The sequence below is a fragment of the Mobula birostris genome, chromosome 1, assembly GCF_030028105.1.
Source record: "Mobula birostris isolate sMobBir1 chromosome 1, sMobBir1.hap1, whole genome shotgun sequence".
NCBI lineage: Eukaryota > Metazoa > Chordata > Chondrichthyes > Myliobatiformes > Myliobatidae > Mobula > Mobula birostris.
The window spans coordinates 877268-903997 of NC_092370.1; the positions used below are offsets into that span (position 1 = coordinate 877268).

The window sequence follows — 26730 nt, forward strand, 5'->3', positions numbered from 1 at the left end:
CAGTCCTTCCAAGTGAGGCGACACTTCACCTGTGAGTCGGCTGGGGTGATATACTGCGTCCGGTGCTCCCAATGCAGCCTTCTATATATTGGCTTGACCCGACGCAGATTGGGAGACCGTTTAGCTGAACACCTACGCTCTGTCCACCAGAGAAAGCAGGATCTCCCAGTGGCCACACATTTTAATTCCACATCCCATTCCCATTCTGATATGCCTATCCACGGCCAACTCTACTGCGAAGGTGAAGCCACACCCAGGTTGGAGGAACAGCACCATATATTCCGTCTAGGTAGCCTCCATTCATTCGTAAGTCCAGTGATGTTGTGGGGATGGAACTGGACTCTCTGACAGTGGTGTCTGAAAAGAGGATGCTGTCCAAGTTGCATGCCATCTTGGACAATGTCTCCCATCCACTACATAATGTACTGTTTGGCCACAGGCATACATTCAGCCAGAGACTCATTCCACCGAGATGCAACACTGAGCGTCATAGGAAGTCATTCCTGCCTGTGGCTATCAAACTTTACAACTCCTCCCTTGGAGGGTCAGACACCCTGAGCCAATAGGCTGGTCCTGGGCTTATTTCCTGGCATAATTTACATATTATTATTTAATTATTTATGGTTTTTGTATTGCTATATTTATACCCTATTCTTGGTTGGTGCAACTGTAATGAAACCCAATTTCCCTCAGGATCAATAAAGTCTGTCTGTCTGTCTGTGTCTGTCTATCTATCTATCTATCTATCTATCTATCTATCTAACTTGATGGCAGGAACATTGACTTCTCTAACTTCCGTTAATGCCCCACCTCCCCCTCGTACCCCATCTGTTATTTTTTTTATATTTATATATATATATATATAGATATTATTCCCTCTCCCCCTCTCCCCCTCTCCCCCTCTCCCCCTCTCCCCCTCTCCCCCTCTCCCCCTCTCCCCCCCTCCCCCCCTCCCCCCCTCCCCCCCTCTCCCCCTCTCCCCCTCCTCGCCCATCCCCTGGGCTTCCCCCCACCACCCCCTTTCTTTCTCCCTAGGCCTCCCATCTCATGATCCTCTCATATCCCTTTTGCCAATCAACTGTCCAGCTCTTGGCTCCATCCCTCCCCCCTCCCGTCTTCTCCTATCATTTCAGATATCCCCGTCCCCCTCCCACTTTCAAACCTTTTACTAGCTCTTTCTTTCAGTTAGTCCAGACGAAGGGTCTGGGCCCGAAACGTCGACTGTACTTCTTCCTAGAGGTGCTGCCTGTCCTGCTGCATTCACCAGCAGCTTTTATGTGTGTTGCTACACTGTACATATATTATTTCTACTTCATATAGGCTGTGTATTTTTGTGTTATTTGGTATGATTTGGCAGCTTCATAGCTTAAAGGTTACTGGAGAGAGTGTTTCTGCTGAGAGCGCTTGTGCCGTGTTTTTGCCAAGAGTGCTTCCACGAGATTTTCACCGTGCTAGACAGTGCTGCAAAAAAATATTTCTACTTTATATAGGCTGTGTATTTATCATATAATTCCTGCTTTTACTATATGTTACTGTTATTTTAGGTTTTGTGTGTTATTTGGCATGATTTTGTAGGTTATTTTTTGGGTCTGGGAACGCTCAAAAAATTTTCCCATATTAATAAATGGTAATTGCTTCTTCACTTTACGACATTCCGGCTTACGAACCATTTCATAGGAACGCTGTACCTTTGGATGGCGGGGGAAACCTGTACAGTGGTCCCCAACCTCCGGGCCGCGGACCGAGACTGGGCCGCGAAGAATGCAGCGATAGCCGGGACGCACCCAGCACATCTTTAAGAAAAAAGCCAAAATAAACATAGAAACATAGAAAATAGGTGCAGGAGTAGGCCATTCGGCCCTTAGAGCCTGCACCGCCATTTATTATGATCATGGCTAATCATCCAACTCAGAACCCCGCCCCAGCCTTCCCTCCATAGCCCCTGACCCCCGTAGCCACAAGGGCCATATCTAACTCCCTCTTAAATATAGCCAATGAACTGGCCTCAACTGTTTCCTGTGGCAGAGAATTCCACAGATTCACCACTCTCTGTGTGAAGAAGTTTTTCCTAATCTCGGTCCTAAAAGGCTTCCCCTCTATCCTCAAACTGTGGCCCCTCGTTCTGGACTTCCCCAACATCGGGATCAATCTTCCTGCATCTAGCCTGTCCAATCCCTTTAGGATTTTATACGTTTCAATCAGATCCCCCCTCAATCTTCTAAATTCCAACGAGTAGAAGCCCAGTTGATCCAGTCTTTCTTCATATGAAAGTCCTGCCATCCCAGGAATCAATCTGGTGAACCTTCTTTGTACTCCCTCTATGGCAAGGATGTCTTTCCTCAGATTAGGGGACCAAAACTGCACACAATACTCCAGGTGTGGTCTCACCAAGGCCTTGTACAACTGCAGTCGTACCTCCCTGCTCCTGTACTCGAATCCTCTCGCTATAAATGCCAGCATACCATTCGCCGTTTTCACCGCCTGCTGTACCTGCATGCCCACTTTCAATGACTGGTGTATAATGACACCCAGGTCTCGTTGCACCTCCCCCTTTTTTAATTAATTCAGTGCCGCCCGGCACGTAAATGTCAGCCCAGATCAGAGGCGATTGCTGATTGCGTGGCCTCTGATCTGGGCCAATATTTACGTGCCGGGCGGCACTGAATTAATTAGCTTGTTTATTTCAGCTTTTTTCTTAAAGATGTGCTGGATCCGTTCCGGCTACTGCTGCATTCTTCGCGGCCTGGTATCGGTCCACAGCCCAGAGGTTGAAGACCACTGATCTAATACACCTCTATCAAGTCACCTCTCATCCTCCACCGCTCCAAGGAGAAAAGAACAAGTTCCCCAATCCAGGCAACATCCTTGTAAATCTCCTGTGCACCCTTTCTATAGTTTCCACATTCTTCCTGTAGCGAGGTGACTGAACTGAGCACAGTACTCCAAGTGGGGTCTGACAAGGGTCCTATATAGTTGCAGCATTACCTTTCGGCTCTTAAACTCAATCCCATGATGGATGAAAGCCAATGCACCGTATACTACCTTACCACACATTCAACCTACACAGCAGCTTTGAGTGTCCTATGGACTTGGACCCCAAAATCCCTCTGATCCTCCACACTGCCAAGAGTCTTTTACCAGTAATACTATATTCTACCATCATATTTGACCAACCAAAATAAACCACCTCACACTTACCTAGGTTGAACTCCATCTGCCACTTTTCAGCCCAGTTTTTCATCCTATTGATGTCCTGCTGTAACCTCTGACAGCCCTCTACACTATTCACAACATCCCCAACCTTTGTGTCATCAGCAAATTTACTAACCCATCCCTCCACTTCCTCATCAGGTCATTTATAAAAATCACCAGAGAAGGAGTCCCAAAACAGATCCCTGAGGCACACCACTGGTGACCAACCTCTATGCAGAATATGACCTGTCTACAACTACTCTTTGCCTTCTGTGGGCAAGCCAGTTCTGGATCCACAAAGCAATGTCCCCTTGGATCCCATGCCTCCTTTTAAGAGACTCCTGGATAGGTACATGGAGCTTAGAAAAAGAGGGCTATGGGTAACCCTAAGTAATTTCTAAAGTAAGTACATGTTTGGCACAGCATTCTGGGCTGAAGGGCCTGTATTGTGCTGTAGGTTTTCTATGTTTCCATAAACTTGTAACCTAGGATATTCAACTCCCAACTGCAACCATCCTTCAGCCACGATTCTGTGATGGCCTCAACATCATACTTGGTAATCTGTAATATTGCATCAAAATCATCCACCTTATTTATTATACTACGTGCATTTAGATATAACACGTTGAGTACCATATTTGCTATCCTTTCTGACTGTGCATCCGTAATGATTTGGTACTCAGCCTGTTGGTTGCAACTAAGTCCCATCACCTGCTTGCTTTTCCTGACAATCTGACTACACGCTATCTTTTTTTTCCATCTGTCCTTTCCTGAGTCCCATCACTCCAGTTCCCACCACCCGCCCCCCCCCCTGCCAAGTTAGTTTAAACCTCCCCAAGAGCTCTAACAAACCTGCCCACGAGAATATTGGTTCCACTCGGGTTCAGATGCAAACCGTCACTTTTGATCAAGTCAAACCTCCCCCAGAAGAGATCCCAATTATCCAAGAACCGGAGTCCTTGTCCTCTGCACGCTTCTCAGCCACGCATTTCATTTACCTGTCAAATCATTCTGTTTCCATCCTCACTGGTGCGTGGCACAGGCAGCAGTCCAGAAATGACTACCTGGGTGGTCTTGTTTCTCCGCTTTTCCATCTCTGTGTCTCCTGACGGTCACCCAGCCACTTGCCTCTTACAACTTTGGGGTGACTACTTTCCTGTAACTCTGATCAGTTGTATCCTCGCTGTCCTGTACAAGCCGAAGGTCATACAGTTGCTGCTCCAGATCCCTAACACGGTCTTCGAGGAGCTGCAGTCGGATGCACATCACGCAGACTCTGGCTCTCCCAGTTCTCCAACCTCTGGCATGAAGAGCACACCACAGCCATTTAAATGGTACATTAAGAAAAGGAAAAAAAATGGAAACCTCGACAGAAGCTTTACCCAGAGCCGACGCCTATTCCAAACCGAAGCCTGTTTTGAGGTAAAGCCTGTCGCTTCTACTCTCACCATTGGTCTACTCCCGACAATGGCCACTCTGTTTCTGTACAGGTTTCCCCCGCCATCCGAAGGTAGAGCGTTCCTATGAAACGGTTCGTAAGCCGGAATGTCATAAAGCGAAGAAGCAATTACCATTTACTTATATGGGAAAATTTTGTGAGCATTCGCAGACCCAAAAACAACCTACCAAATCATGCCAAATAACACACAAAACCTAAAATAACAGTAACATATAGTAAAAGCAGGAATGATATGATAAATACACAGCCTATATAAAGTAGAAATACTTTTCCACAATCATTGCCTGCACTGTTCTCTGTAGCAAAAATCTCATGCAAGCGCTCTCGGCAAAAACACTCTCTCCAGTAACCTTCAAGCTCTGAAGCTGCCAAATCATACCAAATAACATGTAAAAATACACAGCCTATATAAAGTAGAAATAATGTATGTACAGTGTAGTATTACTTGCTGGAATCGGGAAGACAGCGCAGAGCACACTGATGATGGTGTGTTAGACTGAGTCATCGGAGGTTGGGGTGGTGCAGTGGCCCCCACTCTCCGGGCCGCCGACTGATAACCGATTCCCAGAGAATGCAGCGGTAGCCGGGAGGCACACAGGACATCTTTAAGAAAAAAGCTGAAATAAACATGCTAAAGGTGCCACCGGGCATGTAATTGTCAGCCCAGATCAGAGGCGATGATTGGCTCCTCCCTGTAATTCTGTAGTTTTCCTTCAGGTGCTTGCGTTTTTCTGTATTCCAAATATATTTTATATAGTTTGATTGGCTGCTACAAATTGTCCTTGGAGTGTGTGAACAATAGAACTGGGGAGGAGAGATTGAGATGAATGAAGTGAAAATGGGTAAGTGATGGTTGAGAGGTTCATTGGTTCTTAGGGCATCAAATGTTAAGGGGAGAAGGCAGGAGAATGGAGTTCAGAGGGGTAATCAGCCATAATAGAGTAGCGGAACAGACTTGATGAATGGGCTAATTATGTCCTATGTTTTATTGTCTTATTTATCTACCTTAATCTTTAAAATATTCATAAACTCTGGTCCCACCATCCTTTGAGGAAAACCATTGCAAAGAGAGTCAACCCTCTGAAAGTTTCATCAAATCTTTAAGACGACTAGCTTTTTTTCCTTCCTCTGTAACTTTTGTATTCCGCCTCCATTTTTTCCATTAGGTCAATCTAAATATGCTCCATGAAGCTTTTAAAGATTTGATTGCATTTTCTCGGAGACCTGGTTTTCTAAATATATTTCTCATTATAGACTTTACTACAGGAGGAAATCTGTTTTCAATGCACATTCTTTCAGGACCCTTTCAGATATTCCAATCATGTCCCCTCGCAATTTAGATTAATACAAGCTTAGGTTGTCAAATATTTACTTGCAAGGCAATCTGACCTTTCCAAGTATCTGTTTAGTAGGTCTCTGAATTGCTGCTAGCACATTGATATCTTTAAACAGCCACAGCAATACTATTGATGATATCGCAGATGTGATCTCACCACTGTCTGATGGAAATGTCTGCTTTATTTTCTGTTAGGTTTGAAATCAGCAACAATCTCTCCTGATTAGTTGCTTAGTGTTGTGTACATGCAACCATCAGGAGCTAGTCTTAGTGGAAAAATAATAGTTCACCAGAGTAGATGGGCCAAAGAGCTTGTTTTAAAAGCTGATAGGGTGACATCATTGTTTGAGTTGATATAAAGAAATGATGTTCTGTAATTGGAGTTGGTAGAGTGACCCTCTATTGCAGGCAGACTTCTGTTCACTTGCAATCGAGTGGAATATTATGCACAGATTTTAATTTCTGTAGTTTCTTAGTGACCTCTGTGAAAATGCTGCAAGCCTTGTATCAGTAATGATTTTTGACTGAGCATGACCATCAATTTACCTAGTTACTGACACTGTTCTGACCATGGGCAGGTTATGGGTGGACCACAGTCCCACAGTAAAACTGGTGTACTTTGGTGCAACCCAAGCCATTCAAGTTAAACTGTCTCCTATAATGTGGTCAAAAACAAAAGAAAATCTGCAGGTGCTGGAAATCCAAGCAACACACAGGAAATGCTAGAAGAACTTAATAGGCCAGGCAGTATCTGTGGAAAAGAGTAAACAGTTGATGTTTTGAGCTGAGACCCTGCATCAGATCTGGAGAAAAAAGATCAGAAGTCGGAAAAAGGAGGTGGGGGAGGGAGGAAGAAATACAAGGTAGTAGGTGATAGGTGAAACCGAGGAGGTAGAGTGGTGAAGTAAAGAGCCAGAAAGCCAATTGGTGAAAGAGTTAAAGGGCTGGAGAAGGGGCAATCTGATAGAAGACAGAAGGCCATGGATTCCCCTTTATCCAACATAATCTGTCTGTTGTTCTGCAGCCTTGCTGCTTTCTCAACACTACCTGCCCTTCCACCTATCTTCATATTGTTTGCAAACTTGGCTACAAAGCCATCAATTTCATCATCCAGATCATTGATATATTATGTAAAAAGAAGCTGTCCCAACACAGGCCCCTGTGCAATAACATTAGTCACTCAGCAAATCTGAAAAGGATGCCTTTATTCCTACAACCAGCCAATGTTCTACTCATGCTAGTAGCTCCTGGAATACCCTTGGCTCTTGACTTGTTTAGCAGCTTTATGCAGGTCAAAGGCCTTATGAAAGTCCAACTACACGGCATTCACTGATTCTCCTTTGTCTCTCCTGCTTGTTACTTCTTCAATGAATTCCAACAGATTTGTGAGGCAAGATTTTGCCTTGAGGAAACCATGCAGACTTTGGCCCCTCTTGTCCAGTGCCTCCAAGTATCCTGAAACCAAGTCCTTAACAATCAACTCTAACATCTTCCCAAACACTGAGGTCAAGCTAATTGACTTATAATTTCCTTACTGGTCCCTTGTTCTCTTCTTGAAGAATGGAGTGACATTTACAGTTTTCCAGTACCCCATGCCGCAATGTAGTGATTCTTGAAAGATCATTACTAATGCCTCCACAATCTCTTCAGCTACTTCTTAGAACTCTGGGATGTAAAGCATCAGGTTTAGGTGACGTATCTACATTCAGACCTTACGGTGTCTGAAGCACCTTCTCCTCTCCCTCCTCTCTCCTCCACCACCCATAGAAACCATAGAAACATTACAGCATGGAAACAGGCCTTTTGGCCCTTCTTGGCTGTGCCAAACCATTTTTCTGCCTAGTCCCACTGACCTGCACATGGACTACATCCCTCCATACACCTCTCATCCATGTACCTGTCCAAGTTTTTCTTAAATGTTAAAAGTGAGCCCGCATTTACCACTTTATCTGGCAGCTCATTCCACACTCCCACCACTCTCTGTGTGAAGAAGCCCCCACTAATGTTCCCTTTAAACTTTTCCATCTTCACCCTTAACCCATGTCCTCTGGTTTTTTTCTCCCCTTGCCTCAGTGGAAAAAACCTGCTTGCATTCACTTTATCTATACCCATCATAATTTTATATACCTCTATCAAATCTCCCCTCATTCTTCTACACTCCAGGGAATAAAGTCCTAACCTATTCAACCTTTCTCTGTAACTGAGTTTCTCAAGTCCCGGCAACATCCTTGCAAACCTTCCCTGCACTCTTTCAACCTTATTAATATCCTTCCTGTAATTTGGTGACCAAAACTGAACACAATACTCCAGATTCGACCTCACCAATGCCTTATACAACCTCATCATAACATTCCAGCTCTTATACTCAATACATTGATTAATAAAGGCCAATGTACCGAAAGCTTTCTTTACAACCCTATCTACCTGTGATGCCACTTTTAGGGAATTTTGTATCTGTGTCCCCAGATCCCTCTTCTACTGCACTCCTCAGTGCCCTGGCATTTACCTCCCAACACGCTGGAGGAACTCAGCAGGTCAGTAACCTACTTCATTAACCACAACCTACCTTAGTATCATCTGCATACTTACTAATCCAATTTACCACCCCATCATCCAGATCATTAATATATATGACAAACAACACTGGACCCAGTCTAGATCCCTGAGGCACACCACTAGACACCGGCCTCCAATCTGACAAACAGTTATCCACCACTACTCTCTGGCATCTCCCATCCAGCCACTGCTGAATCCATTTTACTACTTTAATATTAATACATAACATTTGAACCTTCCTAACTAACCTTCTGTGTGGAACCTTGTCAAAGGCCTTACTAAAGTCCATATAGTCAACATCCACCGCTTTACCCTCGTCAACTTTCCTAGTAACCTCTTCAAAAAAAATTCAGTAAGATTTGTCAAACATGACTTTCCATGCACAAGTCCATGTTAACTGTTCCTAATCAGACCCCGTCTATCCAGATAATTATATATACCATCTCTAAGAATACTTTCCATCAATTTACCCGCCACTGACGTCAAACTCACAGGCTGATAATTTCTAAGGTTACTCTTCCTTTTTGAACAATGGAACAACATGAGCAATATGCCAATCCTCTGGCACCATCCCCATTTCTAATAACATTTGAAATATTTCTGTCAGAGCCCCTGCTATTTCCACACTAACTTCCTTCAAGATCCTGGGGAGTATCCTGTCAGGACCCAGAGACTTATCCACTTTTATATATTCCTTAAAAGCGCCAGTACTTCCTCTTCTTTAATCATCATAGTTTTCATATCTACAATACTTGTTTCCCTTACCTTGCACAATTCAATAATCTTTCTGCTTAGTGAATACCGAAGAAAAGAAATCGTTCAAAATCTCCCCCATCTCTTTTGGCTCCCTACATAGCTGTCCACTCTGATTCTCTAAGGGACCAATTTTATCCCTCACTATTCTTTTGCTATTAATATAACTGTAGAAACCCTTTGGATTTATTTTCACCGTACTTGCCAAAGCAACCCCATATCTTCTTTTGGCTTTTCTAATTTCTTTCTCTCTTGATACTCCTTCCAGTAATTTACCTACTACCGATGTCAAACTTACCGGCCTATAATTTCCCGGATTACTTTTTGAGCCTTTTTTAAACAAGGGAACAACATGAGCTGTACTCCAATCCTCCGGCACTTCACACGTGGATACCGACACTTTAAGTATATCTGCCAGGGCCCTGCAACTTCAATACTAGTCTCCTTCAAGGTCCGAGGGAATACCCTGTCAGGTCCTGGGGATTTATCTACTTTGATTTGCCTCAAGATAGCAAACAACTCCTCCTCTTCAATTTGTATAGGGTCCATGACCTCACTACTTGTTTGCCTTATTTCTGTTGACTCTATGCCAGTTTCCTTGGTAAATACAGACGCAAAATACCTATTCAAGATCTCCCCATTTCTTTTGGTTCCATACATAGCCGACCACTCTGATCTTCAAGAGGACCAATTTTATCCCTTACTATCCTTTTGCTCTTAATATACCTGTAGAAGCTCTTTGGATTATCCTTCACCTGGACTGCCAAAGCAACTTCATGTCTTCTTTTAGCCCTCCTGATTTCTTTCTTAAGTTTTTTTTTGCACTTTTTATATTCCTCAAGCACCTTATTTGCTCCCTGATTCCTATACATGTTGTACATCTCTCTCCTCTTCTTTATCAGAGTTGCAATATCCCTCGAGAACCAAGGTTCCTTATTCCTATTCACTTTGCCTTTAATCCTGACAAGAACATACAAACTCTGCACTCTCAAAATTTCTCCTTTGAAGGCCTCCCACTTCCCAATCACATCCTTGCCGGAGAACAACCTGTCCCAATCCATGCTTTTTAGATCCTTTCTCATTTCTTCAAATTTGGCCTTTTTCCAGTTTAGATCCTCAACCCGAGCATCAGATCTACCTTTATCCATGATCAAGTTGAAACTAATGGTATTATGATCACTGGAACCAAAGTGTTCCCCTACACACACTTCCGTCACTTGTCCTAACTCGTTTCCTAATAGGAGATCTAATATTGCATCCTCTCTAGTTGGCACCTCTATATATTGATTTAGAAAACTTTCCTGAATACATTTTACAAACTCTAAACCATCTAGACCCCTAACAGTATGGGAGTCCCAATCAATATGTGGAAAATTAAAATCCCCTACTATCACAACTTTGTTTCCTGCAGTTGTCTGCTATCTGTCTTCAGATTTGCTCCTCCAATTCCCTCTGACTATTGGGTGGTCTGTAATACGACCCCATTAATGTGGCCATACCTTTCCTGTTTCTCAGCTCCACCCATAAGGACTCAGTAGACAAGCCCTCTAATCTGTCCTGCCTGAGCACTGCTGTAACATTTTCCCTGACTAGCAATGCCACCCTTCCAACCCTTCATCCCTCTGCCTCTATCACGTCTGAAACGTCGGAACCCTGGAATATTAAACTCCAAGTCCTGCCCCTCCTGTAGCCAAGTTTCACTAATGGCTATAATGTCGTAATTCCATGTGTCAATCTACGCCCTCAGCTCGTCAGCCTTCCCCACAATACTCCTCGCATTGAAACAGACACACCTCTGAAGATTATTACCACCACACACAATCCTTCTGTTTGTGACTTTGCATCATTTATTTTCACCCCCGCTCCACTATCTGCTCTGGCACTCTGGTTCCTCTCCCCCTGCAAATCTAGTTTAAACCCTCCCCAACAGCACTAACAAACCTCCCTGCAAGGATATTGGTCCCCTTGTAGTTCAGGTGTAATCCTGAGATTACCACCCTCAAGGTCCTGCTTTTTAACTTCCTACCATGCTCTCTATACTCACTCTTTAGGACCTCCTCACTCTTCCTACGTCATTGGTACCGATGTGTACCATGACATCTGGCTGATCACCCTCCCACTTCAGAATGTCATGCAAGCGATCCGAGACATCCCTGACCCTGGCACCCGGGAGGCAACAAACCCTCCGGGAGTCTTTGTCTTGACCACAGAACCTCCTTTCTGTACCTCTAACTATCGAGTCTCCTATCACTACTGCTCTCCTCTTCTTCCACCCTCCCTTCTGCACTGCAGAACCAGACTCGGTGCCAGAGATCCGGCTGCTGCAGCTTGTCCCGGGTGAGTCATCTCCCCCCCCCCCCCCCAACAGTATCTAAATCGGTATACTTGTTGTTGAGGGGAATGGCCACAGGGGAACCCTGCTCTGCCTGCCCTTTCCCCTTCCCTCGCCTGACAGTAATCCAATTACCTGTGTGCTGCTCCTTGGCATAACTACCTCCCTGAAGCTACTATCTATAAAGTCCTTATTCTCCCAAATGATCCAGAGGTCATCCAGCTCATGCTGCAGTTCCCTAACGTGGTTTGTTAGGAGCTGCAGCTGGATGCACTTCTTGCAGGTGTTGTTGTCAGGGACACCGGAGGGCTCCCTGACTTCCCACATCCTGCAAGAGGAGCATTCCAACATCCTCCCTGGCATTCTCTCTACTCTGAACAAACAGAACAAAACAACAACTTACCGGAACCTACTGTCACAGCTGCCTGTGTACACCGAAGCCTGTTGAGCCAAAGCCGTCTCACTCTAACTCAGTCCACCCCGACAATGGCCGCGTCACTAGACAAAACTGCTTTTATAGAGTGCGAGCTGACCGGCTGTCTTCAGCTCCTCCGCTCCCAATCGCTTGGCCGTTTAAAAATCTGAAAAAGCCTGCGATACTCTCCTTCTCAGTTCTGACTTGCCCCCTCTCTCCTCTGCCCCCCCACCCCCCTCCTTTCCTTCCTATGTCATTGGTACCAATATATACCAAGATGTCTGGCTGTTCACCTTCCCCCTTGGAATGGCGTGAACATGATCGGAAACGTCCCTGACTGGCAGCTGCGAGACTGGATCTCTCTATTGTGTCCACAAACTCTCCTATTCTGCTCCTCCAACTATGGTATCTCATATCATGATCATGGCTGATCATCCAACTCAGAACCCTGCACCAGCCTTCCCTCCATACCCCCTGATCCCCGTAGCCACAAGGGCCATATCTAACTCCCTCTTAAATATAGCCAATGAACTGGCCTCAACTGTTTCCTGTGGCAGAGAATTCCACAGATTCACCACTCTCCGTGTGAAGAGGTTTTTCCTAATCTCGGTCCTAAAAGGCTTCCCCTTTATCCTCAAACTGTGACCCCTCGTTCTGGACTTCCCCACCATTGGAAACAATCTTCCTGCATCTAGCCTGTCCAATCCCTTTAGGATTTTATACGTTTCAATAAGATCCCCCCCCTCAATCTTCTAAATTCCAACGAGTATAAGCCTAGTTGATCCAGTCTTTCATCATATGAAAGTCCTGCCATCCCAGGAATCAATCTGGTGAACCTTCTTTGTACTTCCTCTATGGCAAGGATGTCTTTCCTCAGTTTAGGGGACCAAAACTGCACACAATACTCCAGGTGTGGTCTCACCAAGGCCCTGTACAACTGCAGTAGTACCTCCCTGCTCCTGTACTGGTATGGTAACCCTTTCATTCCTGGAATCATTCTCGTGAATCTTCTCTGAACCGCCTCCGATGTCAGTGTATCCTTTCTAAAATAAGGAGCCTAAAACTGCTCACAATACACCAAGTGTGGTCTCATGAGTGCCTTATAGAGCCTCAACATCACATCCCTGTGCTTGTATTCCATAACCTCTAGAAATGAATGCCAACATTGCATTTACCATCTTCGCCACAGACTCAACTTGGAGGTTAACCTTTAGGGTATCCTGCACAAGAGCTCTCAAGTCCCTTTGCATCTCACACAATACTCCAGGTGTGGTCTCACCAAGGTCTTGTACAACTGCAGTAGTACCTCCCTGCTCCTGTACTCGAATCCTCTCGCTATAAATGCCAGCATACCATTTGCCTTTTTCACCGCCTGCTGTACCTGCATGCCCACTTTCAATGACTGGTGTATAATGACACCCAGGTCTTGTTGCACCTCCCCTTTTCCTAATTGGCCACCATTCAGATAATAATCTGATTTCCTGTTTTTGCCACCAAAGTGGATAACTTCACATTTATCCACATTAAATTGCATCTGCCATGAATTTGCCCACTCACCCAACCTATCCAAGTCACCCTGCATCCTCTTAGCATCCTCCTCACAGCTAACACTGCCGCCCAGCTTCGTGTCATCCGCAAACTTGGAGATGCTGCATTTAATTCCCTCATCTAAGTCATTAATATATATTGTAAACAACTGGGGTCCCAGCACTGAGCCTTGCGGTACCCCACTAGTCACCGCCTGCCATTCTGAAAAGGTCCCGTTTATTCCCACTCTTTGCTTCCTGTCTGCTAACCAATTCTCTATCCACATCAATACCTTACCCCCAATAAAGTGTGCTTTAAGTTTGCACACTAATCTCCTGTGTGGGACCTTGTCAAAAGCCTTTTGAAAATCCAAATATACCACGTCCACTGATTCTCCCCTATCCACTCTACTAGTTACATCCTCAAAAAATTCTGTGAGATTCGTCAGACATGATTTTCCTTTCACAAATCCATGCTGACTTTGTCCGATGATTTCACCACTTTCCAAATGTGCTGTTATCACATCTTTGATAACTGACTCCAGCAGTTTCCCCACCACCGACGTTAGGCTAACCGGTCTATAATTCCCCAGTTTCCCTCTCCCTCCTTTTTTAAAAAGTGGGGTTACATTAGCCACCCTCCAATCCTCAGGAACTAGTCCAGAATCTAACGAGTTTTGAAAAATTATCACTAATGCATCCACTATTTCTTGGGCTACTTCCTTAAGCACTCTGGAGGAGCTAGGTCCGTTCGGAGAAATAGTATAGCTTGGATTAATCTGTGCTTTTCTAAGTGGAAAGCAGTCAACAGGGATCTGTTAAGGATATGGTAGTTTAATTACCTGGATGGTCAGGGTAAACTATCTAACAATTTAAGTTCAAGTAGTACCACAGCAACTAGACAGCATAAACTTAGTGAATAATTTGAAGTTTAGAAAATTCAAGTTGACACTAGTGGCCATGAAACTGTTAATAATGCCCTCTCTTGCCATCCTAGAACAGGGCCATATGTGCCTGCAGAGATGGCAATGTGGTTAACACTTCTGATCACACAATATGGGATTAGGTCCATCAGCTCACCGTGCCCCTGCTGACCAAATACCTATCTGTACTACATTTATCAGTACTTGGTCTGTAGCCTGTCTGCCTTAGTGATTTAGGTGGTTATCTAGATGCTGAACCAATTGCAAGAGTCTTTCTCCTTTACCCATTCAGACAGTGTTCCATGCTCTAACTAGAAAAGATCTTCCTTGGATTTCTTCCGAACTACTTATCCTTTACCTTAATGTTAGTATCTTTAGTCTTAGTAATCAGGTCCTTCCGATAGTGTGGTGACCGGAAATGTACACAATTCTTCAGCTGTAACCTAATCGCTGTTTTATGAAGCAGTACTATTATTTCCGCTCTTGTACTCTGTGCCTTAGCTAATGAAGGCAGGTATCCTGTACGCCATCTTTGGTACCTTGTTTGCCTGGACTTCCACCTTCAGGGGCTCTTGTATTTGTACATCAAGACACCCCTGTTCTTTGTTACTTGAGACCCTATGGTACATTGTGTTTGACCCAAAAAATTAAATTCCATCTACCATTTCTCTGCACATTTTGCCAGCTGATCATACCTTAAAATCATCCTCATTTTCCAAACAATTGCCAATTTTTGAGTCGTCTGCAAAATGACCATATCTTCTATATTGATTTTCATAATTAATGTACTGATTATTTCAAGCAGTGAGGATCCCAACACAGATGGCTATGGTACCCCAGTTATCACATGCTTCCATTCACAAAGTCAGCCCTTTGGAATCCTCTCCATCTCATTACCAATCCAGTTTTGGATCAGGTTTGCCAACGTGCCTTGCATCACATAAGCTGTGATGTATTGAACCCGTCTTCAGAGACCTGTCAAAAGCCTTTCTGAAGTCCATGTTGACTGCATCAACCAGACATTGAATACCAAGTAGGTTACAATCAGATTGGTCAAGTAGCATCTCCCACTGTAACTTCTGTGGCCAAGGTTAGATTTAGGGGCCTCTACTTATCTGGCTTATCGCTTTTTTTTATTGGATCTAGACCTACCTGCACAAAGCTGCTCTGTGTACTTTTGCCGCGGCCTTGCATGCCTCTGAAAGAGCTTAGCAAGCCACAAGGGCAGTAAATGCTTGTCTTGTTCATGAAACCCATCATCTAAAATCAACTGAAAAATGCCTTCTTTGCTGGGAGAGGAATTTCTGTTGATGGTTTTTGTTTTTCATTTTTGCTGTGGGAATCTGTCACTGAATCTCCTCATTTTGCATCAGCACCTTGCAGCAGTGGAAGAGAGGAAGATAAAGTCCCTTGTTGCTCTTCTGGTGGAAACACAAATGAAGAAACTGGAGATCAAACTTCGCCATTTTGAGGAATTGGAAACCATAATGGATCGAGAGAGAGAAGCTGTAAGTCCCTGAACGAATTCAATCAGTTGGATTTATTAGGAAATATGTTTTGTTAATAGAACACAGAACAGAATGGGTCCTTCAACCCAAAATGTTGTGCCAATGGATAGAAACCTGCTCCAAAAATCTTTCCTCCAACACAGTTCACAATCCTGTAACTTTCTTACATTCATGTGCCTTTCTAAGAGACTGTAAAATGCCCTTATTGTACCTCTGGAAGTACGTTCCAGTCACCCACCACTTTGTATATTTAAAAAAAAGATGTCTCCCCTTGACTTGCCTGTGGTAAGTGTCCTCTGGTATTGCCACCCTGGAAAAAGTCTCTAGCTGTCCACAATCTATGCATTTCATCTTGTATACCTCTATCGTCACCCTTCATCATCCTTTGCTCCAGAGAAAAGCCTTGGCTCACTCAACCTTTCCTCATAGACATGCTCTCTAATCCAGACAGTATACTAGTAAATCTCCTCTGCACCCTATTTAAAGCTTCCACATTGTTCCAATAATGAGGTGACCAGAACTGAGCACAATATTCCAAGTGTAATCCAACCAGAAGTTTATAGAACTGCAACATTACCACATGGTTCTTGAACTCAATCGTCAAACTAATAAATGCCTGCACACCAATGAGATTCCCACACATTCTTCTAAATTTCAATGAGTACAAGCCCAAAGCTACCAAATGTTCCTCATATGTTCATGTTCCCCTTCATTCTCGGAATCATCCTTGTGAACCTCTTCTGGACTCTCTGCAATGATAACGCATTCTTTCTGAGATATGGGGCCCAACACTGTTGAAAATACGCAAGTGGTGCCTGACAGGTGTCTTATAAAGTCTCAGCGTTATCTCCTTGCTTTTATATTCTATTCCTGTTGAAATATATGCCAACATTGCATTTGCCTTCTTTACCACAGACTCAATCTGTCAATTAACCTTCTGGGAGTCTTGCACTTGGACTCCCAAGTCGTTCTGCACCTCTGATGTTTGAACCTTCTCCCCATTTAAATAGTCCACACTATTGTTCTTTTTACCAAAATGCATTACCATATATTTCCCAACACTGTATTCCATTTGCCACATTCTTTGTCCATTCTTCCAGTTTGCCTAAGTGCTGTTAACAATCGCTTTGCTTCCTCAGCACTACCTACCCCTCTACCTATTGTCATATCATCCACAGACTTTGCCTCAAAGCCATCAATTCCATTATTTGAATCACTGACAAACAATGTGAAAAGCAGCGGTCCCAATACTAACCCCTGAGAAACACCACTAATCACCGGCAGCCAACCAGAAAAGGCCCCTTTTATACCACTCACTGCCTCCTGTCTGTCAGGCATTTCACCATCCATGCCAGTATCTTTCCTGTAATGCCATAGGATTTTATCTTGTTAAGCAGCCTCTTGTGTGACACCTTATCAAATGCCTTCTGAAACTCCATGTAAATGCCTCTCCTTTCTCCACCCTGCTTGTTACTTTCTCGAAGAACTCTGAATGGATTTGTCAGGCAAGATTTCCCTTCACAGAAACCGGGCTGACTTTGACTTATTTTATCATTAGTCTCCAATTACCTCAATCTCATCCTGCATAATAGACTCCAACACTTTCCCAACCACTGAGTTTAGGCTAACTAGCCTATAATTTCCTTTCTTTTGCTTTCCTCCCTTCTTAAAGAGTGACATTTTCAATCTTCCAGTCCTCTGGGACCACGCCTAATCAAGTGATTCTTGAAAGCTCATGACCAATGCATCTGTTATTTCTTCAGCAACCTCTCTCAGGACTCTGGCCCAGCTGACTTACCCACCTTAGACCTTTGAGTTTGCCTAGCACCTTTTCCTTTGTTATAGCAATGGCACTTCCTCCTGCTCCCTGACACTCACAGACCTCTGCCACCCTGCTAGTCTCTTCCACAGTGAAGATTGATGCAAAGTGCCCATTACTTTCATCTGCTATTTCTTTGGCCCTCAATACTACCTCACCAGCATCATTTTCCAGTGGTCTAATATCAACTCTCACCCCTCTTTTACCCTTTATATAACTGAAAAATACATTTGGTTATTATTATTGGCTAGTCTTCCCTCCTATTTCATAATATCCCTTCTTGTAGCTTTTTTTAGTTGCCTTTTGTTAAATTGTAAAAGCTTCCCAATCATTCAACTTCCCACTCACATTTTCTCTCGGGAGCTGTAGCTTGGTGCAGCTGGTGCAGATGTGTTCATCTGGAAGACTGGAGATCTCCCAGACTGGCCCCATCCCACACAGGGTACAAATCACTGCCCCTGGAGCCATTCTCACCAATCTGCTATGCCCTAACAGGTGAGGAATGAAGAAATACGGACAGAGCGCAACTTGCAAGACAATATACTTCACAACACTTGATCTTGCCTGAGCCTGATGAGCTAAAGCCACTCTGAACGTTGACAAACTCAATGAATGGCCAATCTGCTTGCACTTTAATTATTCTTATTGGCCCTTCCTAATGATTGGTTGCTCCTCAACTCAGGAAAAAAAACTGTGGCAAAACTCTGCGTATGTAATCTTGATCTCCCTGCTGATTTAAGAAGTAGCTCTTATTATGCAGCCCTGACGTGGACAGTCCAACTTAGAGAAAACTGGCATTAAGCTCTGCTTTTAAATCCTGAACATAGACTTGACTGAAAGGTAGCTCTTTTTATGCATTGCCTCTTGCTAATTGCAATAAGCAGTAAACTTAACCAGTTACATTTACACCAAATGAAGCTGTTTTAGAAAACTAAGGCTACTTGGGCACTCAGGTGGAATTAAGATTTTGAAAATTGCTTTGTGGGACTATTTGTTTCCATCCTCATTTGTTGTATGATTTTCCTGATGTAGCTGGAACAGCAGCGACAGCAACTTCTCACAGAACGACAGGCCTTCCACATGGAGCAGCTGAAGTATGCTGAAATGAGAGCCCGACAACAGCTTGAGCAGCAGCATTCACAGAACAACCCCTCTGCCCCCGGTATGCAGCAACTGAGCTCGATGGGTGTGATGCAACAAGCTGCAGTGCCTCCACCTCCATACCCAATGATGCACCATCAGATGCAGCAACAGCTCGGTCAGTACTCCTGTCATGTTGGTGCAAGTCCTTGTGTAATCGCGTTTATTGTCATTTCCGCGGGTGCAATGATAAACTTAGTCACAGCAGTGTCACAGCCACAGAACATCGTACAAACAGCGTTTACAATACAGACCTGACCCACCACCCTCCTCCGTCTGGCGGAATGGGTCCTCACGCTCAACGATTTCTCTTTCAGCTCCTCCCATTTTCTCTAAACTCAACTTGCCATGATGGGTACCTGCATGAGCCCCAGCTATATCTGGCATTTCATTAGCTACCTGGCACAGTCCATGTTTGAAGCTTTCACTGGTAACCTCCCCAACAATTTCTGTGCTGCATTGGTGTTGCTTTATGCACCCACGCTGAGCTTGTCAATTTCATCAACTTTGCCTCCAACTTCCTTCCTACCCTTAAATTCACTTGGTCCATTTCTGACACCTCTCACCTTTCTCGATATCTCCGTAGACAAACTGTCGACCAATATCTTTTATAAACTTACCAACTCGATCGGCAAAATGGCCTAATTCTGCTCCTATATCTTGTGGTCTTAACTCCCATAGCTATATTAACTATACCCCTTTCTAACCTTGTGAGCCTGCAGGTACATAAGTCCTGATGGAATGCATCCCAGGGTACTGAAAGAATTGGCAGAAGTTATAGTAGAGGCTTTGGTGATAATTTACCAAAATTCTCTGGACTCTGGGCAGGTCCCTGCGTTTTGGAAGACAGTGAATGTCACACCACTGTTCAAAAAAAAAAGAATGTAGGCAAAAGGAAGATACCTATAGGCCACTTAGTTTAACATCTGTAGTTGGGAAGATGCTTGAAGCTATCATTAAAGAAGAATTAGGCATTTGGAAAGAAATGGATCCATCAGGCAGACGCAGCATGGATTTAGCAAAGGCAGGTCCTGTTTGACAAATTTACTGGAGTTCTTTGAGGATATAAGACTGCTAAAACTGATTGTAAATGGAAGCGTAGGATCCCACAGAGGAAGGTGTAGATTGGAGATAAAAGTGCATTTAAGGAAACAGGGTTTTAAACTCCTAATACCGACTACCATGCTGTCAAACGTGCAGTCTCTGGTGAATAAAATGAATGATCTCAGAGTTAGGGTGCTGAATCAGAGGGACAGTAGGACCACGTGTGTCCTTTGTTTCACAGAATCCTGGTTAACCCCTTCCGTACCGGATGCAGCGATTCAGATTGACGGGTTTACTATACACAGTCAGGATAGATCTATAGAGTCTCTCAAAAGCAGAGGTGGAGGAGTATGCCTCATGACCAACTCTCCTTGGTGCACCAATATATCATATCTAGCAGTTAAGTGCCGTCCTTTTTACCTACCACGGGAGTTCTTCAGGGTCATTTTGGTAGCAGTATACATTCCACCCCAGGACAATGTCAGGTTTTAGATAATCTGAGCAATGGGATCAACACGCACAAAACAGCGCATCCTAGTGCCTTCACCATCATTTTGGGAGATTTCAAACCAGGCCAGTCTGAAAAAAAGTCACTAAGCAACTGCCATTAAAAGATCACTTGCAATACCAGAGGAAACAACACACTGGACCACTGCTACACCACCACCAAGAATGCCTACTGTGCTATTCCATGCCCTCACTTCCTGGCTGTACTTCTTCTCCCTGAGTATAGGCGGAGAGTAAAGATTGCAGCACCAGTAGTGAGGACCAAGAAGGTATGGACAAGGGAGGCACAAGAGTGAACCATAGAAACTACAGCACAGAAACAGGCCTTTTGGCCCTTCTTGGCTGTGCCGAACCATTTTCTGCCTAGTCCCACTGACCTGCACATGGACCATATCCCTCCATACACCTCCCATCCATGTAGCTGTCCAATTTATTCTTAAATGTTAAAAAAGAACCTGCATTTACCACCTCGTCTGGCAGCTCATTCCATACTCCCACCACTCTCTGTGTGAAGAAGCCCCCCCTAATGTTCCCTTTAAACTTTCCCCCCTCACCCTTAACCCATGTCCTCTGGTTTCTTTCTCCCCTTGCCTCAGTGGAAAAAGCCTGCTTGCATTCACTCTATCTATACCCGTCATAATTTTATATACCTCTATCAAATCTCCCCTCATTCTTCTACGCTCCAGGGAATAAAGTCCTAACCTATTCAACCTTTCTCTGTAACTGAGTTTCTCAAGTCCCGGCAACAACCTTGTAAACCTTCTCTGTACCCTTTCAACCTTATTTATATCCTTCCTGTAATTTGGTGACCAAAACTGAACACAATACTCCAGATTCGGCCTCACCAATGCCTTATACAACCTCATCATAACATTCCAGCTCTTAGGCCAATGTACCAAAAGCTCTCTTTACGACCCTATCTACCTGTGACGCCACTTTTAGGGAATTTTGTATCTGTATTCCCAGATCCCTCTGTTCCAGTCCAGTGCTTACAGGACTGCTTTGAATCAGTGGACTGGACTGTATTCAGGGATTCATCTTTGAATCTGGATGAGTATGCTGCAGTTGTTACTGACATCATTAAAACCTGTGTGGATGAGTGTGTGCCTACAAAGACTTGCTGTACATTCCTGAACCAAAAGCCACGGATGAACCAGGAGGTATGTTGTCAGCTGAAGGCTAGATCTGTGATCAGTGGAGTACCTGGTAATGCTCTGAAAACCTGTGCCAACCAACTGGCGGGAGTATTCAAGGACATTTTCAACTTCTCACTGCTACAAGCAGAAGTTCCCACTTGCTTCAAAGGCAACAATTATACCAGTGCCATAAGAAGAATAATGTGAGCTGCCTTAATGACTATCACCCGGTAGCACTCACATCTACAGTGATGAAATGTATTGAGAGGTTTGTCATGACTGGAATGAACTCCTGCCTCATCAAGGACCAGCACCCATTGCAATTTGCCTGTTGCCACAGTAGGTCAACGGCTTTAGACCACCTGTACAACACAAACACCTCTGTCAGGATGTTGTTCAGCGACTGTTGCTCAGCACTTAACACCATCGTTCCCACAATCCTGATTGAGAAGTTGCAGAACATGGGCCTCTGTACTTCCCTCTGCAGTTGGATCCTCGACTTCCTAACTGGAAGACCGCAATCTGTGCTGATTGGTGATAACATATCCTCCTCTCTGACGATCATCAGGGTTGTGTGCTCAGGACTGAAAGAACATTGAGGGTTGTAAATTTAGTCGGCTGCATTTTGGGTACTAGCCTACAAAGTACCTTGGACATCTTCAAGGTGCGGTGTTTCAGAAAGGCAGTACCCATTATTAAGGACCTCCAGCACCCAGGGCATGCTCTTTTCTCACAGTTACCATCAAGGAGGTACAGAAGCCTGAAGGCACACACTCAGCAATTCAGAAACAGCTTCTTCACCTCTGCCATCCGACTCCTAAATAGCCATTGAACCCTTGGACACTATCTCACTTTTTTAATATATAGTATTTCTGTTTCTTGCACGATTTTTAATCTAGTAAATACATGTATACTGTAATTGATTTACTTATTGTTTGTGTTTTTTATATTACATATTGCATTGAACTGCTGTTGCTAGGTTAACAAATTTCACATCACATGCCGGTGATGATAATTCTGATCCTGATCAAAGGATATGGCGAGAAGGCGGGTATATAGGGTTCATTTGGATCCGGGATGAGCCATGATGGAATGGCGGTGTAGACGAGTTGAGCTGAATAGGCTAATTCTGTTCATATGCCTTATAAGACTGAAAACGAGAGTCTATAGTCCAAAGTTCTAAAACGAAAAAACCTTGACAACATTCTCCTCAGCGGCAGGACTTTCCCCCTCTCTGGTACAGAGCAACCGATCAAAAAAGGCAAGCTGCTGGTACTCACTTCGATGCTTTAATCGGCAAAATGGAGCCAAACATTGGCTCACACCCGTCCTGCAGCCTGCCTACTACGAAGTTTGCACATGCTGCCTCCCAGAATTCCCTCGGAGACAGTAGGGAGCTGAAACACCCAAATGATCTCCAAACTTCTGCACTGGCCTTGATGTTTCAATTGCTCTCATTGCTTTAATCGGTGAAATGGGGTTAAACATCGGCTTGCACTCCATCGTGCAGCCTTCTTGTCATGAGGTCCACTCGCGCTGCCGCTGCCTGTGCCTCTCCCTCTCCCTCTCCCTCTCCCTCTCAGAATCCTTTTGGGTATTGCAGACCGCTGAAGTACCCAGACAGCATAACACGGGCTCCAACAGTTCCAGGGTCATATCCAAGATGAGGAACAAATGGAAAAGAAAAAAGTGGAAAAAATGGTTTTATGATCTATCCAGAAGATGTCAACCAAAGGAGCATTGTTAAACTCTTGTGTGCCTAAAACTTAGAAATGGACAAAAACTATAAATAAAGAATCATTTTGGAGTGAGAGGGAGCTAATGTGTTTAAGTTTGCTGGTAGACACTGAGGGAAAGGTTGTTCTCATGACATCATTACTAAACTATTTATCTTCTTTCTGTACTCAGACTCAGTTATCTGAAATGTGGTCCATTGCAGTGGTATCATTTCCAAACTGGTAGGTGGAATTTAGAGCAGAACCTGGCCATCCAGGTATGGGTGCACAGGGAGTAAAGTGGAGGATTTGAGTGTGCAACCTTGTGGCGTGCCAGTGTTTAGAATAATTGTGGTGGTGCTGTTGCCGTCTGTCCTTACTGACTGGTTTGTTCAAGGATCCAGTTGCAGAGGAAGGTGTTAAGACTCAGGTTCTGGAGTTTGGAGATGAGTTTGCTTGGTATTATAGTATTGAAGGTGGTTGTAGTCAGTATTAATCTGACAGATGTCTTCACTGTCCAGATGTTCCAGAGGTGAGTATAGGGTGAGGGAGATGATGTCTGCTGTAGACCTTTTTTGACAGTAGGCGAATTGCAGGGGTTGTCTGTAAAGCTGGAGTGAAGCACTCTGTGGTGGGAGATGTCAGAATCTCTGTGCAGTGGTAACTAATTTGTCTGATGTTGCTTCTGCTAAACCATTCATCCTCTGAACTGGATCAGCCACCCTTCCTTGTGAAAACCTCTTGACATGTGGAGTGGCTTGATTGAGGGCCGTGATACCTTAGAGAATTGTAATACATTTTCCATGGCAAGTTATATCTTCTACAAAAAGAATCAGCAAATATGGTGGGGGGGGGGAGCGGGGGAGGGGGGAGTAGTGAGTTAGTTGAAGATAAGAGAACATGGATAAAAATGCATACGTTGCTTCAATGGCATGTAAATGGCGGGATACTTGGTAGTTTGGAGGAGCAGAGGGATCTGGGGGTACATGTCCACAGATTCCTGAAAGTTGCCTCACAGGTAGATAGGGTAGTTAAGAAAGCTTATGGTGTGTTAGCTTTCATAAGTTGAGGGATAGAGTTTAAGAGTTGCGATGTAATGATGCAGCTCTATAAAACTCTGGTTAGGCCACACTTGGAGTACTGTGGTACTGTGTCCAGTTCTGGTCGCCTCACTATAGGAAGGATGTGGAAGCATTGGAAAGGGTACAGAGGAGATTTACTAGGATGCTGCCTGGTTTAGAGAGTATGCATTATGATCAGAGATTAAGGGAGCTAAGGGCTTTACTCTTTGGAGAGAAGGAGGATGAGAGGAGACCTATTAGAGGTGTACAAGATAATAAGAGGAATAGATAGAGTGGAGAGCCATCACCTCTTCCCCAGGGCACCACTGCTCAATACAAGAGGACATAGCTTTAAGGTAAGGGGTGGGAAGTTCAAGGGGGATATTAGAGGAAGGTTTTTTACTCAAGAGTGGTTGGTGCATGGAATGCACTGCCTGAGTCAGTGGTGGAGGCAGATACACTAGTGAAGTTTAAGAGACTACTAGACAGGTATATGGAGGAATGGAAGGTGGGCGGTAATATGGGAGGCAGGGTTTGAGGGTCGGCACAGCATTGTGGGCCGAAGGGCCTGTACTGTACTATTCTGTGTTCTATTGGAAGATAGTTTATTGGTGTGTTGGTGTGTATGTATATCTTGGAAAAAGAGCAGTTCTTCATATCTCAAACAGAAAATCTATAGATGCTGGAAATCCAAGTGACACACGCAAAGTGCTAGAGGAACCCAGCAAGCCACCCAGCATCTATATGGGGCGGGGGGGTGGGTGGGGAGTACAGTTTACATTTCGGGCCGAGACCATGTGGCAGGACTTCATGTCTGATGGCATTGAAGCTGATTGGAACACCACACCTGACATTAGCAGGTTCAGCATAGAATCATTCCTGGCATATTTTGTTATTACCCCTGTTTAGTACGTTTGTAACTGTGGCAGCCTTGAAACATTTACAACATTTTCAATGTTTTCCAATTTGACCTATTGTAGAACAAATTAATTTTACGCTCATAAATATTATTGTCATAGCACATGGAAACCAAGATGATGAGCAAGTGAAATGAATATCAGTCTTCAAGAATTCAACAACTACTTGGTACATGTTCTGTTCAAATCAAGTCAAGTGGCTTTTTATTGTCATTTCGACCATAAACTGCTGGTACAGTACACAGTAAAAACAAAACAATGTTCCTCCAGGACCATGTTGCTGCATGAAACAACACAAAACTACTCTAAACTACATAAGACAACAGAAAAGCTACACTAGACTACAGACCTACACAGGACTACATAAAGTGCACAAAACGGTGCAGGGCAGTACAATAAATAATAAACAAGAAAATAGGCACAGTAGAGGAAAAATTATAATATAATAAATGATGTAGATGCTAGTCTAGACTCTGGGTATTAAGGAGTCTGATGGCTTGGGGGAAGAAACTGTTACATAGTCTGGTTGTGAGAGCCCGAATGCTTCGGTACCTTTTGCCAGATGGCAGGAGGGAGAAAAGTTTGTATGAGGGGTGCATGGGGTCCTTCATAATGCTGTTTGCTTTACGGGTGCAGCATGTGGTGTAAATGTCTGTAATGGCAGGAAGACCCGGATGATCTTCTCAGCTGACCTCCCTATCCACTGCAGGGTTTTATGATCCGAGATGGTGCAATTCCCGAACCAGGCAGTGATGCAACTCCTCAGGATGCTCTCAATACAACCTCTGTAGAATGCGGTGAGGACGGGGGGTGGGATATGGACTTTTCTCAGCCTTCGCAGAAAGTAGAGACGCTGCTAGGCTTTCTTTGCTATGGAGCTGGTGTTGAGGGACCAGGTGAGAATCTCCGCCAGGTGAACACCAAGAAATTTGGTGCTCTTAACGATCTCAATGGAGGAGCCATCAATGTTAAGCGGAGAGTGGTCGTTCCGTGTCCTCCTGAAGTTAACAACCATTTCTTTTGTTTTGTTCACATTCAGAGACAGGTTGTTGGCTCTGCACCAGTCCGTTAGCCGCTGCACCTCCTCTCTGTACGCTGACTCGTCCTTGCTGATGAGACCCACCACGGTTGTGTCATCGGCGAACTTGATGTGATTCGAGCTGTGTATTGCTGCACAGTCGTGGGTCAGCAGAGTGAACAGCAGTGGACTGAGCACACAGCCCTGGTGGCCCCCGTGCTCAGTGTGATGGTGTTGGAGATGCTGCTCCTGATCTGGACTGACTGAGGTCTCTCAGTCAGGAAGTCTAGGATCCAGTTGCAGAGGGAGGTGTTCAGGCCCAGATGTTTCAGGTGCTGAGGAATGATTGTGTTGAATGCTGAACTGAAGTCTA

At 44.3% G+C, this 26730-nt stretch overlaps 1 protein-coding gene across 4 annotated transcripts in view; it reads left to right on the forward strand.

Annotated features, from left to right (window-relative positions):
• smarcc1a (SWI/SNF related BAF chromatin remodeling complex subunit C1a) overlaps positions 1-26730 on the forward strand; it is a 221757-nt gene that overhangs the window by 171578 nt on the left and 23449 nt on the right. For all 4 annotated transcript variants that reach the window (XM_072251690.1, XM_072251677.1, XM_072251683.1 and 1 more), the window contains exons 25-26: positions 15866-16000; positions 18852-19077. In XM_072251690.1, coding sequence (XP_072107791.1) covers positions 15866-16000; positions 18852-19077 — 361 coding nt within the window. The remainder of the gene's footprint in view (positions 1-15865; positions 16001-18851; positions 19078-26730) is intronic.